Source organism: Enoplosus armatus, chromosome 20 (genome assembly GCF_043641665.1).
Source record: "Enoplosus armatus isolate fEnoArm2 chromosome 20, fEnoArm2.hap1, whole genome shotgun sequence".
Classification (NCBI taxonomy): Eukaryota; Metazoa; Chordata; class Actinopteri; order Centrarchiformes; family Enoplosidae; genus Enoplosus; species Enoplosus armatus.
In genome coordinates, this window is record NC_092199.1 from 7942959 (window position 1) to 7961037 (window position 18079).

At 38.7% G+C, this 18079-nt stretch overlaps 1 protein-coding gene across 1 annotated transcript in view; it reads left to right on the forward strand.

Annotated features, from left to right (window-relative positions):
* Positions 1-18079, forward strand: part of LOC139302918 (calcium-activated potassium channel subunit alpha-1a-like) — a 78445-nt gene that overhangs the window by 43788 nt on the left and 16578 nt on the right. The window contains exons 7-18 of the mRNA XM_070926569.1: positions 214-289; positions 430-600; positions 2259-2350; positions 6187-6297; positions 6421-6526; positions 6617-6699; positions 7726-7795; positions 8056-8211; positions 8402-8511; positions 9079-9147; positions 9654-9740; positions 10438-10514. Of these exons, the coding sequence (XP_070782670.1) occupies positions 214-289; positions 430-600; positions 2259-2350; positions 6187-6297; positions 6421-6526; positions 6617-6699; positions 7726-7795; positions 8056-8211; positions 8402-8511; positions 9079-9147; positions 9654-9740; positions 10438-10514 (1208 nt within the window). The remainder of the gene's footprint in view (positions 1-213; positions 290-429; positions 601-2258; positions 2351-6186; positions 6298-6420; positions 6527-6616; positions 6700-7725; positions 7796-8055; positions 8212-8401; positions 8512-9078; positions 9148-9653; positions 9741-10437; positions 10515-18079) is intronic.

Here is an 18079-nt window from a genome sequence, read left to right on the forward strand (position 1 = left end):
ATGTTTTAATTAAATTAAATGCAGCAGCTTGAGAGACTTCAGAATTTGTGCATCATCATTACTATTATTATTGTGCTTTCGTTGAATCATGCTCAGATTTAACAGATCAAGAAGATTTCTATTTATCATTTTTTATTAATTTCTCATTGAGGACGAATGTAATTACTAATACGTCATAACTCATACTTTGTGTTCTGGCCCTTTTTTAAATAGCAACTCGATAAAGCTGGTGAACCTGTGTTCAATCTTCATAAGCACATGGCTAACTGCAGCAGGCTTCATTCATCTGGTAAGTTAGCGGGAGCCGTTTACGTTAAGGTGAAAGTATGTTGGCATAGCAACATTATGAGTACTTTATATTGTCGAAGAGGATAAAAATCCTTTACTTCTGTGAGTTTTCGTGGTAAAAAATCTCGACCTCTGTTCCAGGTGGAAAACTCAGGGGATCCTTGGGAAAACTTCCAAAATTCCCAGGCACTTTCCTACTGGGAATGTGTCTACTTACTCATGGTTACTATGTCCACTGTTGGCTATGGAGACGTTTATGCAAAAACCACCCTGGGCCGCCTGTTTATGGTCTTCTTCATCCTTGGTGGTTTGGTAAAAATCCCTCTTATTATTTCTTCCTGCTTAAAAACCTCCATGCAACCAATCATCACACCCCGCCAGGTGTTAACAAACGCCGGGACGCTCTCAACTCAGGACGCCCTTCACCTGTTGTTTACACTGAGGTGTTTGCATGTCATGTATTGTACGAGTTGTCTACAGTATTTCAGCATTCATTCAGGTATAATGCTGACATTTTTGTTTTGTTATTTATTAATTCCTATATGACATGTAGAATATTTTAGCGTCTGTTATTAACTGTAAAAGTACTGCGGTTTCAGGTGGCTCCACCCTCCTGCTTCTCCTCCCTCTTTCCAACAAACACAATGAGACCGGGATGATTTTATTATAGCCATAGCTCGATGGATGTTGCAACATTATCTCAGTTCCTCCTCAAATACTTATACAAAGGCATAGTAGGGAATGAATTTTACAGATAATATGATGATAAAATTAATCCTAAATCTTACAGAAAACATCCTTTCATGGATTTGCTACAGACCTGAGGTACCTCATAAAGAAAGTAGTCAAAGATCATTTAGAGGACGCTGTTATCTGGATCATAAAGTATTATTCAGGAGTGGATTAAGCTGCATGGTGACATACTTTCATATGGTTGAGTATGAAAGGAGTTTAAGTGACATTTTATATGTCCTTGGAAAGCCTAAATTAACTTTCTGTGACCATCAAAATACATTTGCAATCAATAAAATTTCAGACTTTAATGAATCTTATGTTATCATCAGGACAGATTGAACTCTTTAATTCGGACAGTCAGTACAAAGTCATGGTGTGCAGCCAAACGCTGTTCAAACCCACAGAATTATATTTAAAATTCGAGCGGAGATCCTAAAGTTTGTAAAGATACATCATATAGCTTCAATGAAGTGCTGGAACAACATGATACTGTCAGACAGCAAGATGATTGTTCCAAACTTAAAGAAACTTAAAGAAAAAGGGGAAATGAAAGGAAAATGGATGTTGAGGATCCCTTTTTGTTAATGTTTTATTAGTACAAATTTATGATGATGGGTATTGCAAATCTGTTGTAAACAGGATTTTATTTATTTTTATTTATTTATATTTTTCTCATAAACACAGACATATAAAGTCCTCACACTGACACTTAAACAGGAGCCAGCAGAGTTCTTCAGGTCGTCGTGCAGCAGCGTAAAGTCTCAGAGTTCAGTTCATGTCTGCCATCCATTCGGCTGCGCTATCCAAATCGACCCGTCATGTGTGTTTGTTGGACGAAACATGGCACATAAGGCTTTTTTCTTAATTTCTCTAATTAAAAGTTTTTCTATCACAGATTTACATACCGCTCATCAGCTGTCATTTTTCTCCTTTATTCTTCCAATATCTGTAAATATTGGCCTTATAAGTTCCTTTTTCATTTTCATACTACTTCTTGATGGAATGTAACTGTGATGTAACTTCAGGCTACATTCAGTCAATATGGACTAATTTGAATGACTTGCAACTTTTTTTATTTTCTTTCTCCTTTTTCCTGTTAACAAATAAATCTTAATACCACTCCTGCATTTAGTCTTTCAGACTTTACGAATTTCTGTAAAGCAAAAATAGAAGACCTGCTCTTCTTTGCCTTTCTTTTTTTTAGTCTCTTCTTCTGTCTCCTATCTTCTCCTTAGGCCATGTTTGCGAGCTACGTCCCTGAAATCATAGAGTTAATAGGAAACCGCAAGAAATATGGTGGTTCCTATAGTGCTGTTAATGGGAGAAAGTAAGTATTCAAGGAGGCTCTACTGCCTCCGCCGCAGTAGAACCTTCTTTGCATGCCATTTTCTTTTTCTTTTTCATGCATGTAGGCCATGTTTGCTCGCTACGTGCCAGAAATTGCTGCTCTCATCCTTAATCGGAAGAAATATGGAGGGAGTTATAACTCGACCAGAGGCAGAAAGTAAGTCAAACAAATGAAAAGAAAAACAGCAAACTTTTAATGGTGTGGTTTTGTGTGACTCAAGTGGCCCTCTCATAAAGAGGTGACATACCCTGATTCTTTTCTTAAATAGTCATCATGAAACTGTAATTCGAGATGTAATGACCTCAATTAGCACTAAAGTCACACTGTGACTGAAGAACTTGGCCATGATTAATGTGTAGAGTTGATTGTATTGCTGCTGCTTTTATATGTGTGCAAGCTGTCATCACTGCTTGTCATGAATGAACGTCTACATTTATACTGCAAAAAGATCTCTGTCTCTAAAAGTCTTATTTTCTTAAACAATCTGATTGCACTGTTGGTTTATTTTGACCTGCTTTCATTAACAATGAAATATTTCTATAAGGGATGTTAGAAATTACATAGATTAAGGCAAATTATTTTTAAAAACTCCACTCCTATTGGAAGCATTTTGAAGAAACATTGCTGCCAGACAGATGTTTTCACTTGTTTTAAGAAATTAAGACTGAGAGCTCAAAAATAGCCAAAAATGACTTGATAAGACAGATATTCTTGCAGTGTAGTCGCGTACATGTACCATTGTCATGCTTAAAGATGGCACATGTAGGATTTTCTCACTGATCTGTCTCTGTGATCCCTGTGTCATTACCAATGCCACTGTTGGGGAAAAAAGAGAAAACATGGTTTTCTTGATCTGCACGTAAAAGGAATAAACCATGGTCAATAATGAAAGAAAAGGAAGGTAGGCTGTAACACATTATTAGGTTAGCTCGTTTCACCATTGACTCAACTGTGATGTAGCTTAAAGCAAATCGAACTTTTACTGAAGAGCAGCATCTGTGGCCACAAGTGACAATTACATGATAACAGTAAATGGTAAACACTACGTAATGATAGAAAAGATTCATGAAGTCTGCAAAATGACTCAGTAATGTTTAAACAGCAATGTCTATCTAAAGTTTGCTAACATTAGCCAACATCAGCCGCCATAAGCTACCGGTCACACCAGACCAGGTAAGGTTGTAGCTGTAAAACCTCTGAGTGTATTGAATTGAACAAGGATATTTTATATTTCTTATTAATGTAATTTTTAATTTGTAACTATACAGACATATCCTGGGTAAAGAAATACTGTAAAAACAACAATGTAGACAGGTGTGACCCCGCCACCCCAGTTCACAGGTGTATCACAGTTCATTCTACCTTTATTCTACTGTGACACATTGAGAGAAAATCCTACATGTTTTGTGATGTCTTGTGATTAAGCTGCTTATTGTCAATGTACATCTGTGCCAAATTTGTGTTTGTAAATCAAGTGTTTTCAGTCATTCACAGTTTCATTTTGTTCACCCATCTCCATGTGCACCCACCCAAACTCAAATGTGTATACCAGACAAATTTCCTAAATAATCATAAAATGAAATAAAGCAAATATCTGATCAAAGTAAAATAAGGATTGATAGACAGCCCTATTAGTACCTCTCACTAACAGACAACTCTGTACAGTATGGAGTTACTATAGAGTTGAATCAGTTTATGTATGTATGTTTTCTCGCAGGGTAATTATTCGTAATCATTTATTCATACCAAAGTGGTTAATTTATGATAAAATTATATATATAAATAATTATATTTCAAGACAGCAATAAAGCCATGACAAAGGTATAAACTTGATAAACTCAAGCTTGCCTGAGTTCAATATTGAAGAAATGATCAAACTCATACATCAAATCTCGTATGTCATTGCTTGCTTCATGCTGGTTTTTGGAGTTTTGTTTTTCTGTTCTGGAAAAACTGTCTCGCTATGCTTGTCTATTTTCCACGCTTTGCTTCTGAACATTCTTGGCCTTTATCTTCAGTCGGACCTACACCCTCAGGACTAAATAAAATCTTGAGTTTTACAGGAATAGTTTGACATTTTGGGAAATAAGATAAGATAAACTTTATTTATCCCACAGCGGGGAAATTTACAAGTCACAGCAGCTAAGACAGAAAGGTGCAGAAACACACAGCAGACAAGCACTGTGTCAATTCATTCATTCTTGCTCAAAGTTAGATGAGAAGATCAATGCCACTCTCATGTCTGTGCAATAAAAATCATGGTAGAGCCACGAGGCGATTAGGTTAGCTTAGCATGTAGCTTAGCACACACCATAAAAAATACAACTTGTCGTTTTTACATTTATTTTTTTTGTCTTTTGGACAGAACCAGACTAGCTCTTTCCCCCTGATAAGCTAAGCTAAGCTAAGCTAAGCTAATCGCCTCCACACTCCAGCTACTTAACGCACAGACATGAGAGTGGTATCGATCTTCTCATCTAACTCTCTGCTAACAGGCAAAAAAGTGTATTTCACAAAATGTCAAACTATTCCTTTAACATGTACACTTTTGTGTCCCGAGCTCTGTTTCTAAAGATAGTGAGATTCTGCTGGATGCCTCTAAACAAAATATGGCTTCTTGTAGCATGCTTTTGGTACTTGTGGTCGTTCAGTTAGTTCTGAGGAAGTCAGACTTGGTTTGGGAAACTTTCTCAAAGCAAATCTTTGCTTCTTTTGTTGCTCAGTTTTGTAGAAAACTTAGTCATTTTTGTGTATGTTGTACAATTTTGTATTTTGTCTTCATTCTCTTGTCTAATTTTTGATTATAGGTGAATTGAACATTTATCAACAATCTTATTTACATGAGACGTACTAGGAGCTGAAGCACAAACGGTCGGCTTGTTTGTGTTTTTGTATTGGTTAGAATTATTCACACAAACATCTTGCCGACGCAGTGGCTTCACAATTTTAACAGCTAGCATAGTTGTAACAGTTTTAAGAAATTCAGACAATCTGTGGATGCAGATTTTATCCCTGATTTAGTTTCAGCTCCCCATATTTAAATATTAATGCATAGTTATTTGTAATGTCTACTTTAGCTACAGAATTATTAGCATCATTATTTTTCTATTACCCTCTTCTTCTTTATGTCTACTTGTTATCATTAGTATCATTACTGTCATAGATATAACATCCTCTTAACTGTTTTCCTTTTACAAATTAGCAGAACAAGGTGGTGCAAAATAAAAAAATAATTCTGATGCATTTGTTGTACATTAAAGCCACAAAGAATCACTGCATTTCCAGCTGTGGTTCTTCTGGAGCAGCAGCACTTCCAGACAAAATGTAAAAAGAGTCAACATCTGAAATAATTTTCATAATAATTCATATATAAGAATATAATATAGGCATATAGGAATAAATCTAAACTGGGTTCCTTACATAAAGGATCTGTGAAATGTGATAATCGACATAGACTGTGTGCTGATTTCATAATCTCCATCTAAGTAAACTCTGATCCTTTATAATCTGATACTGAAAGCCACAGTGCTCTCTGACCTGCTCATTCAGTCCTCGCTTGTCACGGCAGGAACATCAAACATCGCTCCTGTAACTTAGTTTTTTATTCTTTCCACACAGATTTCGAATATATCACCTAAATACAACCGTACTGATTACTTTTCATGTCCATTACATCCCTTTCATCTCAGATTTAACCTTTGATTCCAGGACAAAGATGAAGACGAAACAAGGATTTCTGTGTGTGTGTGTTTTGTTGTTGACTTTTATTCCGAATACATTTCAGTTTCATTGTTATTCTGCACCCCGTTTTCCAGGCACATCGTGGTCTGTGGTCATATAACACTTGAGAGTGTGTCCAACTTTCTAAAAGACTTCCTACACAAGGACAGGGATGATGTCAATGTAGAAATTGTTTTTCTCCATAAGTAAGTACAAAACCTTTTTTTTTCTTTTTTTTTACTTGTGTCCCCGAAAAAACTGCAAGTTTCATTTCTCAAAAACAATCATCTCTTCAGGAGATTAGAAACAGTGTTCTTTTTTTCTCTCAGTATTTCCCCTAATCTTGAGCTGGAAGCCTTGTTCAAGCGACACTTCACCCAGGTGGAGTTTTACCAAGGGTCTGTCCTCAACCCACACGACCTGGCCAGAGTCAAGGTAACTGACAGATAATAATAATACAACTGTGCTGCTTTGGTGTCACTGACAGTTGGATTATGTTGCTGTGTGTGATTTTTTCCCCCCCAGATCGAATCAGCAGATGCCTGTTTGATCTTGGCCAACAAATACTGCGCTGACCCTGATGCTGAAGATGCATCCAACATCATGAGGTAAACTTAAGCAGCTTCTTGTTTGGTTTGTTTTTTACCCTGCGACCAATTAATGTTCAATTGTGTCGTAGCTTCTGAGAAATACTGTATTCTGGGAATACATATGTTTGGAGCGTAAGAACTGAAGTTAGTATAAGTTCCACGACAAATTTGGATGCGGGAAACTGCACTTATTTTGATGGGTTTCAGGGATTGTCAAGTGAGAGTGCAAACCCTTTCAGAATTAATGTGGGACCTGTCTGTTTTGGGGAAGGAAATAATCACAAGAACAACAACCTGAGTTCCTGGAAGAAGTGTTTCTTCAAAAGATGTACTGTTATATAAACACAACACAAAGGCTTAATGGAGAATGGCATTCGGGGTTTAAATATTCAGCTCCAAGAAGTCGGAAAGTGACTGCTTTACAAAAATATTACTTTTTGATTTTAAAAGTGCTTAAAAATAAGTTTAAAGTGTTCTACAGAAATATCATATAAATGTAAAATTATTCAGGATGAAAACTGTAAATAAAACAACAGTTGGTAAACTCTGCAACAGCAGACTACTGACAGATATTTGGACATCCAGATAGGATAGGCTGGGATATATGTAATGTTACCAAATGATCATATTTCTGGAAGTGAATGCCAGCGTTTGATATCAGTTCCCACTTCATCTTGGACTTAAATTGTGAGTGTAAGCGAGCGTGTTGGAGCTGGCTCTCTGTAAGCAGACAGACTCTCAGCATGAACAAACTCCTGGTGCTCATTTTCCCTTTCAGAGAATCATCAAGAACTCAAGAAGAGAGAAACATGAATCTCACACTCACAATTCTTTCATTAAAAGATACAACTGTTTTCTATTTACCTTTAAATCTCTGGGCATAAACATAAACTGCCAGCTGCCCATCTGTCAATTGTGTATGAAAATTTTTTCTTAGAGCTGTAAGTTTTTGTGAATGAATGATATAAACATGCCCGGAAAAAGTAGACAGTGACACAGGAAAATGTGGTCTGATTTTGATTTCTCCATTGTATCATGCATCAGGGTAATATCTATCAAGAACTACCATCCAAAGATCAGAATTATCACTCAAATGTTGCAGTACCACAATAAGGTTAGTATAATCTGTCACTTTCAGTCATTAATTAGACATTTGTTTTTGTTGTATTTTAGCATTTTGTTATAGATATTTATGTTTGAATTAGTTTGTATAGATATAATATAGGTTTGAAAGATTTTATTGTTTAAGCTTTTCTGTGTCTAGGTTTTTAACATCTTGGAAACATGTTGGAATTAAGTGTTTAATAAGTGTTTAACAACAGTTTGTAGTTCTGTAAAGCTACTGTGCAACCAGCCATGTGTTTCTCCCTTTAGGCCCACCTTTTGAACATCCCAAGCTGGACCTGGAAGGAGGGAGATGATGCTATTTGTCTTGCAGAGCTGAAGCTCGGCTTCATCGCCCAGAGCTGCCTGGCTCAGGGCCTCTCCACCATGCTGGCCAACCTCTTCTCCATGAGGTCCTTCATCAAGGTAGCCCCAATTTAGATTCATCCATCTGTGCTCACTGGATTAAGTACAAAGTAAAGTTGGCCTTAAACATAGTCTGAGTAGATAATAATGATTATCCCAGATGGGGCCCATGTGCAGCATTCAGTGAGGGGGTGGGGATGAAGTTCTTTTTGTAATGCTTTCTGTATTTTGTGATAAATCTTTGTTGTAGATTGAGGAGGACACGTGGCAGAAGTATTACCTAGAAGGAGTAGCCAATGAGATGTACACCGAGTATCTGTCGAGTGCCTTTGTGGGCTTGTCCTTCCCTGTTATTTGCGAGTAAGTACACTAAAATGTAGACTTTTTTATAATTAAAAAGTGTGCTTTGTGGCTTTCTCTTTTGTTTTCTTCTCTGCAATTTTTGTGTTTGTGTTTACTGGGTGCAAGAAATTACGCTTTGTGGCATTTACATTGGTCTTTTTAGGTAACATATTTTTTTAATGAAGAGTCAGTAAGAGGGTGAAGATCTAGGAAGTAAATAATTGGTAATTGTGACATTGAGATAATGGGATTAAGAAAAATGAGCAACCATTGCCACTTTGTGGCTTCAGTACGTTTTATGAGCCATTTCTTTACAATATTCATGAATTATCATTATTTAAATATTATAATTACAGTAATACATTCTTCAACGACTGGATTTGTAAGTTGAAGACTCGAAGGAGCTAAGTTGATTCCAAAAAAAGACAACAAGTGTGCATTACACAGGAGAAATGGGTGCTCAGCCTCAAAAATATAAATCAGACAGAAAGGTAGAAAAAGTAGTCATTCCTGCTATGATGATTTCCAGAAAACAACAAATATTTAGCGTGCAAGGGGTCTAATTATATTGTTATTCTCTTGCAGACTCTGCTATGTGAAGCTAAAGCTACTACTGATAGCTATAGAGTACAAGTCTGATCAAAGGGAAAGCAGGTAAGTGGAGCTGCTTACAGTGGATTGTTGAAGTCATTAAAATTCATGGATGCAAAAACCTAAATACGCAGGTGTGTATGCTGTCAGTATTTGCTTTCAGTGATGAAGCTACTTTGAATCAGCTTTTCTGTTTGACTGCAAACATAAGGCGCCTTATAAAATGTGCTAAATTGGTGTCTAAATTGGTTTGTTCACAGACATCACAGGCGTTTCTGATAACATCCTGACAAATTAATGGGGGAAGGTGGCAGTTGGTGTCTTTAAGCACAGCTGAAGCTTTGTTTTAGTGGTTTCCCCGATGCACTGATGCTCGTTTTATACTATTTGAAGTGTCACTGCTATCTGTTTTCATCAACTTAATTTAATAAACACAGGGTATCCTGCCAAATGAGCTGCGAAAGCTAATCCTGCCAGCGTGTGCCACTGCCAGTGATTAGTGCAAAGCCTTGCAAATTCTGTGATATAACTTTCCGCTGTGACATCTTTTGGTCTATAAATCATCACAGCACGCTGATAAACCCTGGAAACCACGTGAAAATGCAGGAGGGGACCTTGGGCTTCTTCATTGCCAGCGATGCCAAAGAAGTAAAGAGGTAATGAATGGGACCTGAGATTAAATGGTGTCTAAAAGTAAAGTCAAGGCTCTGTCCCTGCTCTGTTAGCCATCATGTCATACAGTATCTCTACTCTCATCCTTTCAATTCAGTTGTAAAATCTAGGGAAAAGGATAACGTGCCCAAACTTAATAAGAATGTAAATAATTCATAGGAGGGCTGTATAATTTTATTCTTGGGGTGTTCTACCTTCATGACATTTGTATTATATTGTATTTCTTTTAAACGTAGATGAATGCATTAACAATCAAAAAACATGGTGTAATTCATGAAAAAGAAAACATTTTGAAAAGATTGATAGTGTAGGAGTCTTGCTTGGTTGGTTTGGCTGGTGGGTCAGGCCACATGTTGTTAGCTGGTTGTTGTTAGCTAGTAAGTTGTTAGATGACAATGTTAGCTGTTAGCTAGCATCTGCTCTTTGCTTGGGCAAGGGTAAGATTCAAAGACAGATTAACGGTACGTTAGGTCAGAGTTCGAGAATAGTGTCACCACTCAGAGGACTCGGCACAGCCTGATAACCACTGCAGGGCCTAAATGATATGATACGTCAAAACATAATTTAGCGTTAATTCTAGGCTTCCCACCTGATTCTTTCTACTGTAGTGCATCCATGTGCTTAACTTAATTTCAGCATGTTGGAGCTAGCTTACATGGGATTCTTGTTTTTCTTCCATAGGGCGCTGTTTTACTGTAAAGCCTGCCACGACGACATTACTGATCCCAAAAGGATAAAGAAATGTGGATGCAAGAAATGTAAGTGACTGCATATAAAAACATTGTCTAAGTGCTTTAACATCCACATATTAAAGTGAAGCAGCACTGAGTTAGCATCAGTCGGCGGTGTGATGGTGTATTAACGTGACCTACAAAGCCATGTGTCCAAACCACTTAGTTCCTGCATTAATTATTCACGTCATGAAACCTTGTAACTTGTGCATGAGGAAAGGTCATAGGATTTCTTTCCACAGCCAAAACAAACAGGTGCACTGTGCAAGTTTCCCTTGTAATACTACATGTTTGGGCCTCCGTATGACATAAATACCTGCCCTCATTAATGGGTCAGTTCACCCAAATTACAAAAGATTTCCACTCGTATCTGTTCATGCAGATAGTTTTGTTTTTATGAGTGGAGGTTTTGAGATATTCTTCTCTGAGATCTATTTATTTTAGTGTGTGATTTGGGTGAACTGATTCTTCAAGTATTCTTTATTCTTTCTTTGTGGGTTGCTCAGGTAGACACCACCTCTAATGGGCAAGATCAGAGGATAGAGAGTTGTTCAGCATGTATAGCTTTTTCTCTTTTCTCTTTTCCGTGTGATTCCCACCAATTATAGATACACAGAGAAGAAAGAAATCAAGCTAGTTAACTCCTCTCAAACCACCTGTGAATACAGTCTAAATGTGCATTTTGTCTGTTTGCCTGTGTGGATGTTTGCTATGTTTTCTTTTGTATAATTGCTGTCTGGGCTGTTACAGTTCACTGATAACTTTGAGATGTTAACAGGCATTCAGAGAGACTGTTAACACCACAGGTACCTTGATGGATCGTGTGTTTCTAGACTTTAAAAACATCATGTGCCACTTTGTTGCTCTTTCACTTGGATTTAATACAGTTTGTCTTGTTTTAACCATTACAGCTAACAGCTAATCTTAACATTTGATGTATTCTCTTCCTGCTGCTTGGGAACATGACACACTTTCTTTAAAAATCCACTTTATAGTGATATATTGTGAGTAATGTGGATTCATTTCCCCTCCGAAAACACAGCCTGCTACTCCCCGATTGAAGCAACCTGTTTGAATGTACTGTAAATGTTGCATGTACAATGGTTGATGCTGCCTGGATCCCCCCTTGTTGTCATGTGCACGTTGCTTTCAAATCGAAGAAAGCATTCAACACAAATGAGCAACAAACTTATAAATTATTCCTTTACTATTATAAAATAATCATTTTGGAACAAGGCCCAGAGAGACAGTTGAGCATGCAATACCTCACCACATTCATTCTTTTATTTGGAAAAAAAAGTTATTGCAGCATCCCCAAAGTATTATTAGGAGAACGTTTCATTCCTGCCTGCTTGAGTCAGTAATACTCCAGATCACCACTAGATGTCCCCATAGTCCTTTGACAAACACAACATCCCTGCAAGAAGAGCACAGCCAGAAAGCCACCAGGATGAGGAATGAGGAACATTTCTCATTTTAACTGTTTTGATAAAGGGGATAAATCATTGGATACACACACACACACACCAAAACTATGTCATTCACTGCACAGTTTCTCCCAGCAAATCTGATATCAATGTTTTTGGCACAAATAGCAAAGTTGTTGTGTGTTACTTGAGAATGTCAGATGAATTTATGGTCTTAAGTTTCATACAAGTGTTGGCACTTACAGATCTATCAAGCCCAGAAAACTGTTTTATTTACTTTGACTTTTTTTTGGACAAATGTCTGCCATCTTTTCCTAGAGTTTCAATTCTCAGCCAGAATTAGAAACCAGTACAAATATAAAAAATGTAAAATGATAACATGCTCAAATCATGTCTCATCACATCGTGGACACATACAGTAAGCTTGTAGGGGCAACGTTAAGGAGGGGGGGGTTAGGAGGAGGGGGTCAAGAGGGAACTGATGGGAATTATTGTTTCTTCTGCTGCTGACAAGGTTCATGATCTGCCCCCCCCACCCCCACTCATGTCACATTTTTACCCCAAAACCACATGACTTTAGGACCTCATGATATTTCCCCTACTAGTCCCAGAAATGACCCAAACTGAATAAACCACAAGAAGAGGGGAAAAAAATCTAAATTCCTAATCTGACATTTGCACGCTGTCAAGTTTATCTTGTGCATCCCAGCAGCAGCCTTCCTCTGTGCCCTGTCTTGCCTTTGTCCACTCTTCCTCCAGAACGACCCTCAACATTAACCTGCTCTTCCTCTCCTCTCGTCTGAACCCGTGACTGTAGCCAAGACGGCCACCTACAAGAAAATGAGACTGGCATGTTGTTTTGATTGCGGCCGCTCAGAGCGGGACTGCTCTTGCATGCCAGTTAATGTGCGTTGTAACATGGACTCCCCTCAACGCGACATCCCACTATCTGCTGTCTCTGTTAATGATTGCTCAGCCACTTTACGTGCCTGTAAGTTGTCGCCATGACATGTGCTCATCAGTGTTTGTAACATGCACTGTGTTAACCGTGCAGTGTGTCTTTAGCTTGTGCTGTCGTAGCTCTAGCAGCTCTGTCGTCACTGTCATGGATATAGATGTTGCTTTGCCTGTGTTGCTACTTACGGAGGTGACTTTTAACTGTTGTGACGCATGCCAGTATACTGTTTTGCTGGTGTTTTGTCAGAGAATGTGAATTCAAATTGACCTGTAGTTTAATTAGATCAACAGTCACTAATGCTAAATTTTTGCTGAAGTGTGAAAACTAATTCTCCCCTGCCCCCCCCCCCCCCCCCCCCCCCCCCCTCCAGTGACCTCGCCAACATATTTACAAGAAATTAAAGCTGAAGCCATGAAAAATGTACAGCTGTGCATCCCCGCCACAAATCTCTTGATGCACACTCAAACTCGGGAATCCTGGTGGAGAATTTCTTTAAACTATTTGTTTTGATAGGAGTGTACAAGTGCTGTAATGATGTCACTGGAGAGGGCAACTTCACCATTTCAAGAATAACCCAAATAAAATTCACTTAATCCAAATATTTCACAACTGTACCCTCCAGAAATGGGTGAACAGGATAGGATTTGAGATATTTATATGATAACGCCACTGACAATTAATTTTTTTTTAAAAAGGCGGTTTTGAGAGCACCTGAGGGGATTTTCTGAGGGTAGCAGTACATATTGAGGTTAATGTACTGGTTTTATTAAATTAAAATCAAAAGCTTGAGCAAGCACTGGGGGTAAAATCTCCAAAACATATTCAGTAGACATGCCAACGGAGAAGCTCTTTAGTCTCCTAATATTGATTGAATTGTACAATAAGATGAACAGAATACAATAGAAAAGAAGTGGATTGTATTGGACTGCAAGAGGAATAAAAGACAGTAGAATAATGCTGATAATGATCGTATTGGATTTCAGTGAATCGACCTGAACTGAATTGAGCTGTATATGAATCTTCAATTCAAGTGTGATTCCCCTTTAAAGCCAGAGGGCATGTTAAATTGTACTGATGTATCGCAGGAGGCATGAAGAATGTGTCTGAGTTTGCAGAGCGTTGATACAATTTGCTAGAAAACATTGTAGACTGCCATACAGTTTTAGTGAATGTTTCTTGATCAAAGACCATTCTGTGTATATTTGGACGTCTCTGGGCATTTCCACCCCTTAACATGTCTTCCAGGGTTGTGTGCTGTGAGCATCGCCTGGCTAGCTAAGCTCAAGCAGAGCTCCGGAGTTGCTGTCGACATGGTGCGGGAGACGCACGGAGCGAGGCCTTATACGGCCTGACATGGAAATTATGTTTGCATTTTCATTTTTGGAGTGCTACCGGTTGTCATGAAACTCAGCTTGACAGTTCCTAACCACCAGGCAGCCGAGTGCCCCCGCCCCTCTCCTCCGCTCTCGTTGTGGGACAGATGCTAGCCTGTTAGTCCTGTGACTCTGCTCGCGCCCTCCGATTGCAGGCGACACATGCCAGGACCAGCAAGGTCCCTGTTTGAACATTGCTGTCACTGTCCTGCCTTAAGCTCAATGCATGACCTTTATTACAAGCAAGGGGTTGAAATAAGGTACTAATGAGCATGTGTGGGACTCACGGCTCCAAAAAGTGACTCACAGAAAGTTCCATGCATCCGTGCAGGTTGTGACAGGCAGTGCAGAGGAACAGGAAACAGCTTTTGGGAAAGAGGAGAAAAAATAAACACAATACTATAGGCTTAGGAACAAGAACACATACAGTATTGTCACTTAATGTAAGTCTTGTTACATGCATACCTTCTGACTAAATGTTAATGCAGATCTACAGAGTAAGCATAGGTGATTCTCACGTCAAATGTTGTTTACATTTTTAGACGTCAAGGTTAAACAGCGTTTTAATGACCATATTTCAATGTGTGCTGTAGTAAGGACCTGCTTCACAGTGAAATATAGTAATTTAATGCAGCTAATTAATTTTTTCAAGCAAAAATAGCGAACATTCCTCAGTTTCAGCTTCTCACTTGTGCTGATTTGCTTCTCTTTGTCTTATATGAAAGTAAATCTATAATTTCTGGGTTTTGAATTGTTGATCTGACAAAACAAGCTATTTGAAGACATTAGGATATTTTCTGACATTTTATACACCAAACGGTTTATCAGTTAAATGACAAAATAATCAGCAGATTCATTGATAATGCAGCCCTAAACTTCGATGTAAAAAAAGTTAGATTTTTAACCAAATTCAGCACAGGTTTAACCTCAACATTCAGACGTCTTTTGACCTGCAAATCACCAAATCAGTACTCACTGTAACACCTCAAACATGTTCATATTCAGCAGGTGACCGCCTACAAACACTGACAACGATCCACTGTTTAAGCTTACTGATCACATGGCTGGAAATCATATTCCTAACTGACCCGTGTTTTATTTCTCATTGCTTTGTCCATGTTGTCTTCAAGGCACCGCTCTTTTATTCAAGTGCCTTAAAGAGAAATCTCTCAGTTCCCAGTTGTCATTTATAATTTGCTTTCATTACAACCTGTTCCTCCCTGTAACCTCTCATCTGTCTCTGCATTTTTCTCAGCTAAAAATAGCTATAATGGATATATCAAATCAAGTAAGTTTTGATTTCCATTCTCTCTCTTTTGTCTTTTATTTTTCTAACCCTTCCACTTGTGCATTCTCAGCTATCACCACTTGTACCGTCTCTAACCTGCTGTATTTCACTGTTTTGCTGCTCATCGCTCTGTCCAGTCTATCATCATCCATCATTATGTTTTATATGCAAAGCATTAGGAAATTGTTTCTGAGTGGTTTGTGTTGGGTATCACTTACAGCTCAGCAGTAGATGGTGCTACTGCTTCACTGTTCGTGGGGGTGTATAGCTGAAAATACAACATTAAAACATTTAAAGTAAAGTTATGCAAGAATTTATAATGGAGATAAAGACAGGAGGCATCAAAAAATATTTTCTCAGTTCTTGTCCAGCCATTAGAGGAGTGTGAACCTTGTGGGTCCTCCTCTGAAACAGGATCCGTGATAGGCAGCAAATCTGCCACAATGTGTTGTCCTGGAGAAGTGCTGTGCATGTTTGACATGGGGCAGATGAATAGTGGAGGTCTGGAGCAGGGAGGATAATCTGCTAGACAGCTGACTGTTGAAATAATCATCTCGATACTCCAGTTTCAGCTCCTAGACGTGTTTTTTTTTTTTTTTTTTGAGTAAGGGGGACACTTTTCTTCTGCTTCCTTCTGTCTATTTTATCATGTTATCTTTGCCAGTTTTACCTCTATTATAACACCAGTGGAGCTGTAAGCTTTCACATTTCAAACAGTCAAGTGGATACTGACTCATCCCTCCCTCATCAGATATAAACTGCACACAACAGCTAGTGGTTGTTAATTCACATTGTCACCTCCTTGTTCTTATGGCATAACAACCGCTGGAACACCTGAAAGCATATTTATTAATTCATGTTTATTATAAATATCAAAGTGAATGTCAAATCCAGAATTTCATTGGTGGCTATACCAAGTGGTTAAGTGGTGTTTAATAAAAATGAGGTTTTTTAATTATTCAGCTATTAGCATTCTTGTGCCAGAAAGAATTACCCCCCAAAACCAGTGATTGTGCTTTAATTATGATAAGAGTCACAAGATGTTTTATTAACATACACACTGCAGGTCTTATTGAAGTCAGTTTAAATTACAATCTTGTGGTTCGTGTGAAGAATTAAAGGGTTAGTTCACCCAAATCACAAAGCAAGCATTTTATAACTTACCCCTTGTGGTATCTAGACATGCAGATTGTTTCCGTTTTATGCACCCATGTTTTGAAATGTCTCTGAGATTTCTGCCTTCACCCAAAACATTGGAGGTGAGTTGGATTGTGTTTCTGGTGCCCAAAAAAATGTCTTTCCAAAAACAATGTCCTAGCTACTCTGGATAATCTACTGTGAACAATTTTCAAAGTTCCAATGAAAAGTGTTGACGGTGAGGATTGAGGATTATCCTGACTAATTGTTTCTACTAAGACATATTACTGTTGAGTTGAGGTATTTTTTCACTGTTGTAAGAACCAGAAATTCTATTTTATTCACCTCCATTTTATTGAGATGGAGGCAGAAATCTTAGACCACTACCTCAAAGCCTCTGCAGATAAAATAAAAGCTATCAACGTGGCTCGATACCACCAGAGGTAAGGGGGAATTTTTTTTTGTGTGATTTGGGTGAACTGGCCCTTTAAAAAGCTTTAACTTGCATTGTACAGATCCTGATTTTGACTCCTCTTCATTTAGCAGTAAACGATGGTCCCCTAATCCAGTCGTCAACTTATCAATACAAGTCAGCTAAACTGAACCACAACTCAGCCAGCGAGGTCTGTAGGGGGCCCCGTAGCAGAGTTGCTGCTGTGTCGGTCCCGCTGGTAAACAACCGAAAGGGAAGCCTGCTGCCCCCCGCGGAGCCCTCTGCTCTGAGACTGAGCCTCATGGGCTCCGGGGACCTGGGCCAGGTGGGGCGGCTACCAGGGGTAGCAGAAGAGGCCAGCCAGCTCCAGCGGGCACGTAGCCTTCCAGTGAAATACAGATACCACCCCAGTCACTCCAGTAATGCCACACTCAGTCACAGGCACAGTAAGGGCCACTTCCCCCTCCCCTCCGGCGTGTTTGGCAGGCCTGTGCTCAACAACAGTACAACCAAAGCATGTGCTTGCCAGGCTGGAGTGGTTGCATGTGTAGCATTCCTTACTAATGACCCAGTGTGTGCAGCTGTCAGCTGTGAAACATTAAATATTGAACAGGCCGAGCAAGATGTGAAGGGCCAGTGTGTTGGAGCATCCCTCTCCACTGGAAGACCCCCGTACTTCAACATTTTCCATTACAGTGTCACTCTTAGACATGCTAGCAGTGCTTGAAATCCTGTGTTCATCTGCAGAGGAGCATGAGCTCTGAGACTTTACTAATTCTGATGAAAGCTCTTTCTTAGCTAGTTTCTTTGCTGAAAAGAAAAATCCCTGTTGACAGCTTGAACCATCATTAAAAGATACTCAAGCGTATTTTTCATGACCAGTAACAAGATATTCCCACTATTAACAATGGCTGTTAAAATACGATTAGCGAAAACACATTTCTTGCTGCTTGTGTTTATTTTGCGACTGCCACTG